The 10,641-nt window shown below is 41.4% G+C and overlaps 1 protein-coding gene across 5 annotated transcripts in view; it reads right to left on the minus strand.

Annotated features, from left to right (window-relative positions):
* The window catches only part of ANO1 (anoctamin 1), a 138,674-nt gene extending 128,039 nt beyond the window's left edge, over positions 1–10,635 (minus strand). For all 5 annotated transcript variants that reach the window (XM_025198219.1, XM_014518052.2, XM_025198265.1 and 2 more), the window contains exon 1: positions 9,989–10,635. In XM_025198219.1, coding sequence (XP_025054004.1) covers positions 9,989–10,046 — 58 coding nt within the window. In that variant the 5' untranslated portion in view covers positions 10,047–10,635. The remainder of the gene's footprint in view (positions 1–9,988) is intronic.
* Between the last annotated feature and the right edge of the window lie 6 nt (positions 10,636–10,641).

Consider the following 10,641-nt stretch of genomic DNA (forward strand, 5'->3'; position numbering starts at 1 on the left):
TATATATAAGGTATATGCATTTCCTACTGAAAAGCACATCTTTAATATATATATTAAATATATTAAAGATAATATATATATTATAAAGATGAATATATATATATATATATATATATATATTGAGGATATGCTTTTCAATAGGAAATTCATATACCTTAAATCAGTGATTTTCAATTTTTTTGGATGTGAAGCATCCCTCCATAACTTTTGTGAATCGAATGACACCCAATTTTAAAAAAACAAATGTATATATCACAAGTACTTACCTCCTTATACAGCGTGTGGGCAGTAAGGGTTGGAGATCATCCAGGCAGGGACAAGCCTGACCCTAGTTTATCTGCTTAACTCTTCATACCTCACTTATATCCTCACACCTTTTGGCACCTTTCAAAGGATCTGGCAGCACTCCAGAGTGCCCCAGCACCTGGCTTGAGAATCACTGCCCTGTATGGTTTGTTTTTCCATTGGATATGCTGGAAGCTATAAAAATTGTTGCATTCTTAGATTGGATCTGTACTTCCAGTAAAGTGTACTTCAACTCCCCATGGATATCTTGGGAAGAGAGTTGATGCTCAACATATCACAGATCAGGTTCTATATTCACAAGGACACAAACAAAATGCTAGCATGTTGTGTTTTGTGTGTGTTGTGCCCTAAAGATTACGGAAAAAAGATTTTTTGTGTGATTTCTTAGTTGGTTTAATAAAAAGGTATCATCTCTGAACCAAGAGTTCTAGAGATTTGTATTTATTTTTGTCTCAGACCAACACGGCTGCCAAACACATTCTTGAAAGAACCCTACATTTTAGTAGATAATTCCCACAAAGAGTACGTTCTCGTCACTTATGTAAAATCTGAGATCTATTTTAATTCAAGATTATGAGGGGTTTGAGGGAGTTTATTTTAGCAACTATCTGACCTTAAAAACCTTTTTAGATTCTCTTGCAGTGATTACATAGAAATGGTTATTTACAATGTCTTTACAATTGTCTCCCACATGTTAAGGGATGGGACTTGTCATTTTCCACTTTTTATATATTTCACATGTAAATAGACTGTACTGTAGACAGGACTGAACCTGTGGTGTAGCCTCCCCTCTGTCCTCAACATAGACTACTTGTGAGACTAAAATCCTAATCTCACTATAAATTTCTGAGAATTTGGATCCAGACTCAGCAACTCAGGCTCATTCCATTTATATTACCTTGAGTTGCTAAACTGTGCTGACTAGTAACCATACGGATGAATAAAAAATATTAAGTCAAAGGAAATAAAAAGGGAAACCATTAATTTATTTATAGTAAGCTCTTCTTGCCATTCATCCAAAAAGAACATTCAAAACATTCACCCAGATACAAGTATTTGGGTAAGGTTTGGCTGATTGCAATCTGAAAAGCAGATTAAATAAGAACCATTCTTTCAACTAGTCTAAGATTCCATGCCAGTGAACGCAGGATATATTCAGCAATGTAGACATTTCCGCAGGATTTGGCTTAATTGAAAATGAGAGCTTTCTTGACAGAGTCTATTTCAACTTATCCTTTCAGTTTTGCCATGTTTGATGTGCCAAACAGGTAAATACACATCTTCCCTGGATAGAACCAGTGTGAACATCTGAATGCCAAAGCAAAGGACACAAGTGCTACTTCAGATCTCCCACATATTTAATCACCAAATAGGTCCTCACTAATGTTGAAAAACAGTTGCTCACCTCTCAGCAATCCTACAATGATTTTTTTCCTGTTTCCAACATCCAGTGTGCAACTAACAAGTCAGGGAACAGATGCACGTAAGTAAGCAGGCAACACCCACAGAACCACTACTTCTATCCTTCCCTCTAGAGTTCTTCCTCCACTGTTTTTGGTGCCATATTAGGAATTAAAAACTACAAGGGTACATGTGTGCATGTGGAGATATATGTATTGATATATAAAAGTTCAGTGCAACAAATGTATGGGGCTAAGAAAAAAGATCTGCCTAAGCATTATCAACCGAGAAAATGCTCTATTCTTACCAGCTAGACACAAGTGGGGACTAGAATTCTTCCCTGCATTGATCAAACTAAACTGGACCAAATTCTGCAGAATATTGAACATCTTCAACTCCCACAGAAGTCAAGGAGGAAAAATCCACAGACATGCTTAGTCTGACATAGCCTCTATTCAACCACCTCTTAGAATGTGGCAATAAACTCTGTCTGTTCTACTCCCACTGAAGTCAATTGTAATGGTCCCATAAGAGCATATTAACTAGGACTTTTAAAAAGTTGAAATGAATAAATGAAATGAAAAATCCCTTTCAAGGCATCACTGCCACAAAACAGCAGGGTGAATGCAGTGGCCTTTGAGATCATCCTGTTTGTACTTAACATTACATTAAGTATATCAGAAGACTCTCCTTACTTTAATACTGTATTGCCACTGTAAGGCTGCTTAAGTTTGAATCTCCTTGGGCTAGTTGGCTCAAAGTAATGGTTTTGCATGAGTGATTGTACTAAGTAAATCTGACTTTAAAAAAAAATAAGTTTCAAGTCTGTATTTGCTAATTTGAATACATTTTTGTCCATGTCATTATTTTCCTTTATTAGTAACTGGGACATTTAAAGCCTTTATCTCCTGTTCTTGGACAGAATTTTGTTTTCTGATATTGTCTAATCATCCATTCAATCTTTATTGCATATTCTGAACTCATTTTCCAAGCGGAACACCAACCAATGTCAAAAAGAGTTTAGAAAAGGCCATAAATATCTGAAACGTGGACTAGAAAGTTTTGCACATACTGCTCAAATGTTCCCCTGTCCCCAGACAAGATTGCTTTTAGTGCAGGACTGGAAACCAAAATCAATATAATCCCAGATTTCTTGCTGATTTGCTCAATGGACATGACAACATCTCTGCTCCTTTCTTTGCCACCTATAAAATGTGACCCAGATATTTACTGATTTGACATGATGTTGAGAGGATTAGCAAACATTTGTAAAGCACTTAGAGAACTGCTGTAAAAAAGAACTAAGTGTGGTGATGAAGATCAATGCAATGTAACTGACTGAGGAGAAAGAGATTTTGAAAATTCCCTTAAACAAGAACATTTTTTAATACAGGCTATATTTTAAAAGTGACAAGTCAAAGTCTTAGGGTGCTGCAGTCAAAGTGTTATAAAAACATTAGCAATGAGTCCCACTAAATATAAATGTCGGCAAAGACCACTTTCCTAAGCAGGTTTGCATGATATGCTCTAACAAATTTTAAACAGATATGGAGGAGATAGAACATGGGAAGGAAAGGGCTATAGGGCTAAAAAGAATTAGATTTAATGTAGGACATCACATCTGTAAGAGAGAGAGATGGATATTATCAATGGAGGGCTACAGATGTGAACCCAAAGGAATGTGAAGAGAAGTTGGTCACATAACATTCATGTTGGAAGAGATATGACAGAGGCAAAGTTGTTCTTGGAAAAAGACAACTGGATCATCTAGGCAAGCTAGATCAAAGCATACAGTGGAGGAAAAGGGTAAACTACAGGTGAGATGAGGGCAGCAGTAGAACTAGTCACAACCCTTGAGGTGAGAGTATGGGGATCCAAATAGACCAGGAAGAATATACTATCCCTTTCAAAACTGGAAAGGAATAAGAAATTAAAAGTTAAACCAAAAAATGTCATCTGACAAAATGGGAACTAATATTTGCAGAAGCTATTGTGACTAGTGCTCCTCAGAATGGGCAGCTCTATTTCATTTAGAAACAAGTTACCCACTGTGGTTGAGGCTAGCAGGCCAACATTTGCTATGAGTGGCAATTGGGACAAGTCAATTGTCCCCTACTCTCAGACATTACTCTAACAGTTGATAGAGGATAGCTTTTTCATATCGCCACTGATGATGCCAGTCTGACAGGCACTTTACATGCGATTTAGGGCCTTGTGACACCTTATGCTGTGAACCACGCAACTGTTGATCAGTGTTAGTGCTAACTTGGAGTTTGGAGCAGTCACACCCATAGTCTAGAAACCTCTGACTGTCTCCCACCTGCACAGTTGTGACTTGCCACTAGGGCTAGGGACAGACATTACACATAAACTGGTTTAAGTGATCAGAAACTGGTTTAAACCTGTAACAGAACAGATGTTCAGTGCACATAAACTGGTTTGAAAATGTCTGAAACCGATTTGAGATAAACCTGGTTGAATGTAGAATCAGACTTTGCTGATTTGGCTCAAACTGATTTATACAATGTCTGTCCTAGACCCTTCCTGGTTTAAGTTAAATCAGAATCCTCCAGAATCCCAGATGTTTTACAACCCTGGGCAGGGCTCTGTTCTCTGCTCCAGCCCAGTAGTGCTGGCCCCTCCCCTCTGCTCCCTGGCTGCAGCTCTGGTAGAGACTGCAGGTACAGGATATCTCGCTGGCTTCCTCCTGCTCCCCCCCACCACAACTCCCTGCTTTATCAGGGATTTCCCCCTCCCCTCTGCCTTACACCGACACCTCTCAGCATTAGCTAGCATACCACATGCTTGCTACCTTCTAGTAAGTAAATGCTTTGTCAAATCTCTGCTGGCTCCCTCGCTCACCAGTGAGGCAGGAAACCCCTCCCTAATCAGAGTGTCCTGCCAGGACCTGGCCAAGCCCCCCTTCAGCTCAGCAGTGTGGAAGGGAAGGTAGGGCTGTTCTAGCACCCCCCAACTTCTAGCCTGAGCCACTGCAGGTGTGTGACTGCTTTTTTTCAGTCCAGAGGGGATGTCTACACAGTTACAAACTGATTCAGCCTAGGCAGGTTAGACTAACCTGCAAAGATTGAATCAATTCAGGCTCAGGCTTGTTGAATGTCTGTCCCTAGCCCAGAGTCCTGGTGAGCAGGGGCAGGAGTAGGAGTTGTGAGTTGCCACTAGAGGTCTGGTGAGCCAGGACAGGCTTCTATTCCTGCTCTATGGACAGGGGTGTGAGAGACCCTGGGATACTTGAGGACTTCAACTTGGGTGGTACATCTGTGGAGAGTGGCCACACCTTAATGGAACAATAGCTGGGTTGTGTGGATCAGAGTTAATCCTGCCTTGGAGTAGCATAATTCCGAGCTGTATAACGAGTGCTTAAAACTACTTTAAGTTGTTACTGTGCGAACACAGTCCAGGGGTTAAGAGCTCCAGGAGCTGCCCAAAATAACTGTGTAACAAGGCGCTTAGATAAATAATTCTTGAATTATTTCACACATATAACTTATTCAAGTCAATGTAAGCTCTGCTTGCATCAAGACTATAGGATCTAATCATAAAGGCAGAAGTTTTGTTGCAAACATGGGTAGTAAGACTGATAATTAGAAGTTTGTACACATTTTCCTTATCATTATCCATGTAATTACTACTTTCTCAAAGTATAAGGCTCCATTTCATACCTAGCAGCTTCAGTAAGATATAATTACACATTCAGTGGTATACAATCAATCTCCTGGCAGCCACAAGAAACATCACAAGGAAGTCGAAAATCACACACAAGTGACACAAATCACAAGCCATCACAAAAAACAAACTACAGGTTGTAGCATATACCTGCTTATGGCCATGGATTCAACCAGAATACCTAATAATTTGCTTATGAAGTAATCATAAAATGGATCTCTAATGATTTAGAGTACTTTTAAGTGTATTCCCCACCATGCCTGAGGACAACATATGTGCAATATGGGTCTAGTCCTGAGGTCTTCATAGCTCCCTCAACTCGCCTCAGTTTCAGGGCACTCCTCACCAACAGAAGGTGTTGAGTGCCATTCAGGACTCACATCTTTAATAGCAAAGTGAGGCTTTCTAAGGAATTACACAAACCAGATCTACGTAGATGTTAAACTACAGAGCTCCATGCAAAGGAAAACTCAAGTTCTTCGAACTGTGCTTAGCTTTGCTTTCACGGTATAGGCAAAATAGACTTACTGCAGGCAAAAGTATTAGAGCTAAATGTCCCTCTCTTTCTCATTTCCCTGCTGGATTTATTCTGTCTGCAGAAAGCGTGCCATAAATGTATTAGAAAGAGCTGCCTGCTGAGGCACAATGGTGTAGGGTGCTAAATACTTCCTGGGGCATGCAAGTACTTTCAATAAAACTAATGAGAACTGAGAAACATTAGAGCTTCTCAGAAACATACATGATCAGTTCTTGAAATTATGATGTCTGTCCCCAACACAAAAAAAGATTCTGCTTGAATGTAATCTGTTTTTCCAGCCATGCATCCCCAACCATTTCCTTTTCTCAAGGTCTCCAGAATCCAGGGGGTGCAATTAAAATCAAAAAGGACATTTTTTCCCTCTTAGTGCCAACAAATTCTCCCACTTCCCAGGGTCATTTTTCTTTCCTTCTGTTTTGGCAGGCTACTCTTCTTTCATATTTCATAACCACAACTGTACAATAGTAGTGCATAGCTACAGCAGTTTCTGATTGTAAAACATTACCCAAAGCATTTACTATATCCAGCTCTGATGTGTTATGCATTTCCTGTTACCTAATTGCTTCACAAACCCTTGCAGTGACTGGTGAACTGCTTTGCTTGCTGTGAGTCTTATGTAGGAATAGATATACTGCACTACAAGTTACTTAGCAAAGTAACAGCCAGGGCTGCTGTTCTGAAGCACTGCCCCCAAATCAAAATTCCTCACTTAAAGTGTTTGGACAGAACCCATCTACATAAATAAGTTATTATTACAAATTAAAAATATTAAACTAATGATGTGTATAACTGCAAGTTATAGAGTTGGAAAAGAAGTTTTAATTAAATCAGTGTGGTTATTAGTCTCTTGTCACTGTTGATTAATTATTAGCTCAAAAAGCTTCATCACTTTCATTTGTAACAGAAATAGCTACAGAATTACCACGAGCAGAAATATAATAAATATAATAAAGCTATAGACTTGCTCTGGGGATCCCTTCTACAGGAAAAGCCCACAGGAGAAACAGGGAAATGTTTCAACAGTTTAAATTTGAGGGATGAAATCCTGGCTGTGCTGAACTCCGTGGCTTTTGAGGGCTCTGGCTTTCACTCTGGAAGGTTTGATGGTTTCATCCTCATCTGAGGTAAGGATTTGTTTCCCTTTGCTCAGGCTGGGCATCTGACTTGCCAGAATGTCTGGACTGCTCATGCCCAATGTCTCCAAGTGTGAGCACAGCTCCTTTAGAAGCTATTTTGCCAATGCCTTCCTTCCCTTATCCTAACCCTAATTGCCATGCCACTACAAAACATTTATTTCCACATGTAAAGCAATACTAACATCTGATAGTAAGGCTGTGCACTGGGTTTGTGGGGCCGTGGCATAAACAATGGCATTTGTCTCTTGTGACCTTTCCTCTTTGTGCCACTAGTGGAGCCCATGGTTTAGAGAGGACTTTTGAAGATTCAGTAGCATAGGGGCACTGAGGACCCATAAACTCAATCCCAGCATCAATCCACCCACTTGTGTAGCTTTCTGCCCTCATTTTCTTGCTCCCCGCTTTATTTGAATACTAGAGAAGTGACCATCAAGAATGACAGGGGTGGGGGAGTGGGTGGGGATGGAGCGCTGCTGCCCACCACCCCTTGCCACTGCTGCCACATCCCAGAAGCAAGGTGGGGGAGCTTGCCCTGTCATCCCCTCCATCCCCCTCCACCAGCACCTCACACCGCTGCCATCTCCAAGGAGCAGGGCAGACGGAGGGGGGGCATGTGGCCCCCCGGGCCGGCCCTGCCCCCCCCCCCCCCCCCCCCCCTCCACTCTGTTTCCTCCATCATGGCAGCACTCTGTCTGTCTGTGTGTCTGTCTGTGCGGAGCACTCCATTTGGTTGTTTCAGACAACCAATCAGAGTGCTCCAAGAGCGTTATGGACAGATAGATAGATAGACTAAGCCATTTATATATATAGAATTACCTTATGAGCCTTCCTCCAAGCCAATGTGCCTTGAAGAGAGCAAGAAATGGCACTGAAGTTATGTTTGAGTAAAGACTCAATAGAAACTTCAAAAAAGATGCGTGCAAGGGTCATTTCTTCAGTGGGAGCTAAGGTTGTTATACATCTAAGTAGGAGAGGCATCTTGTACTGTAGCCTAGAGCTCAGCAGTATTATTACAAAGGGGCTGTATTTTACAAACATCCAAAAGACACTTTTTGGATGGCTTGTCATTAGAAATGCAGTGACCTGCTTGTAAGAACAAAACTGTTTCCTGCTCATATTGATGAAGCTTGGTACATTCAGTTCATGGTGCTAATGGGTGATTCAGTAAATTAAATGGAGAATGTCACTGTAAAATATGATTTTGTGAAGATAAAAAGCAACTCAATTTCTCAGGGCTCTTTCAGCCTATCACTGTGATTGCCTTCTGATAAATTGCCACCTGCCCCATGAGTAATAGTATATCCTTTTTAGTGTAATTTTAGCATTGAGTCCTTATATTGATTTCTGTTAATGTACTTTGATAACACTTTAGCTTCCTATGTTCCACCTGAATTTTTTTCATTTCAGAGTGCTCTTTCTATTTTGACATGAAACTATTATCTTTTTTTCTGCTACAAGTAAGCAGACATAGGGCACCTAATGCACAGCAAAAAAGTAATATTTTGATATAAAGCCCAGCTGTTTTCTGTCAGGCTGGCTTCCTTAAGTGTATTTTTTTTGCATCCTGAGACACTCTGGCTGGTCTGTGATTTGATGAGCACACCGAATTACTTTTAGAAATGGGCTGAACTCCAGTTAAATATTTGGCTGTTTAATAAGTAGACTTTAAGATAATGGTCTTCATGAGAATCCAAAAAAAGGGAGTAAAGAAAAGGGCTCCCCATGCTATTTTTAGCTGCAAACAGCTAGATTTGGCATTTTGATTGTAAAACATGGAATTTATAAATGGTGCCATTCTAAATTTACTTCATTTGTATACAACTCACCAGCATAATCAAGAGTGTTACAGCATGTTCCTGCTTTGCAGCTCAGTTCTGAATTTTATAGCCACTAAAGTACAAGAAAAATGTGTTCTGTAAACAGTTTTTGTGTCATTTGTTTTTCAATTTCTGGAGTGCATAGGGATTTTATATATAATTCTGCATGTGCACACACATGCACGCACACATTCACACACGCACACAAGAGTGCACAGGGATTTTATATATAACTGTGCATGTGCACGCATGTGCACACACACACACACAGAGTGCATGGGGATTTTATATATAACTGTGCATGTGTATGCGCGCGCGCACACACACACACACACACACACACACACACACACACACACACACAGGGCAATGATTTATTTCTAAAGAGAAGCCAAGGAAATTCCCACCCCCTACCATCTAAATGATCTACTGTTTGGCTCTAAATGTTCAGTAGCTTCTCAGCCAAGGAATGTATTTTCACTTTCCAATATATATAATTTGTTTTGTTGCACTCCTTTAGTCAATGATATTATGATGCACTATTTATATAATTTTACATGAAATCACTGACCAGCACAGAGACCATTTTATACATAGATATGATAAACACACTGGATTTTAAAAAAATGTCTCTGAATGTCTTTGCTTCTATAATGTGAATTCACCAAGGTAATTTTTGTTTGCTTCTTCGTTCTCACTGTTCTTTCGAGGTCTTTTGTGCTCAGGTGAGTTTCCTAAGAACGGGCAGATGAGCTTTTAGCTGATATATTTAGGCAGCGACAGCTCATCCGGCTTTATGTTTTAGAAGAGAATGGAGACAGCTATTTTTTTTCCCCTTCACAAGTCGTTTACTGAGCAGAAAATCAGTCCTGGATTTTTTAAAACTCCAGAACCCATTAAATAAAATCCCTAGCAATGCATTCCTGAATCCAGGACTTGGGAGATGTGGGGAGAGGAAAGACAACCCTCCAATAACCTGTCTCCCCTTCCCAATGACCAGACTAGAATGAAATCACTTTTTTCTCCTAGTGACATACTCCAGATCTGAGACTTTGTATTTTTTTTTTTGTTTTTTGCATCTTTCCCCATGGCTAGAAAACACTTACGTGGTCCCCAGGATGCGTCAGGGGGGATTGTGTGCAGATCAATCTCATCCTGATCCATCTCTTATCCAAGCCGGGAAAGCTCAGCTGCAACTTGGGACCACAGAGAACGCTTCAACTCGCCAGGCTCCTTCCTCTCTCTAGGGCTCCCTCGGGCTTTCATTCAGTGGGCACAAGCAGCCAACCAGTAATCCTACTACTCTTCCTGCTACCACTAATAATGATACCAGGGTCCCTGCAACGGAAGGCAGCCAACTTCTTTTAAAGCCAGAGAGAGGGTGGGGGAAAAAAGAACCCGGGGAAATTCCCAACCTGATGTTCAGGAAAGCAGCAGCTTAAAGCGCTCCTCACGGGGGGGGGGCCTGCAGGGAGTCACAGGGCGACTTGCCAGCGGTCCCCGCCGCTGCCTGAGGAAACCCCCCTGCCCAGGCAGACGGGGGAGGCTGAGGCAGCGCGCTGCTCCGGGAGCCCGCCTCGCACTCGCCGCTGCCGCCTTTGCCGGAGGAGGCTAAGGCTGTGGGAACCCGGCCCTCCACGTGACTGCCATGGGTGCAGCGCTAGCGGGAGGAGGGGGAGGCTCCCAGCCTTCCCCAAGCCCCTCTTATCTGGGCACCGCCAGGGCAAACACTGACTCAGCGGCAGCAGGAGCGCGAAGG

This window comes from Alligator sinensis, unplaced genomic scaffold, assembly GCF_000455745.1.
Source record: "Alligator sinensis unplaced genomic scaffold, ASM45574v1 scaffold442_1, whole genome shotgun sequence".
Classification (NCBI taxonomy): Eukaryota; Metazoa; Chordata; order Crocodylia; family Alligatoridae; genus Alligator; species Alligator sinensis.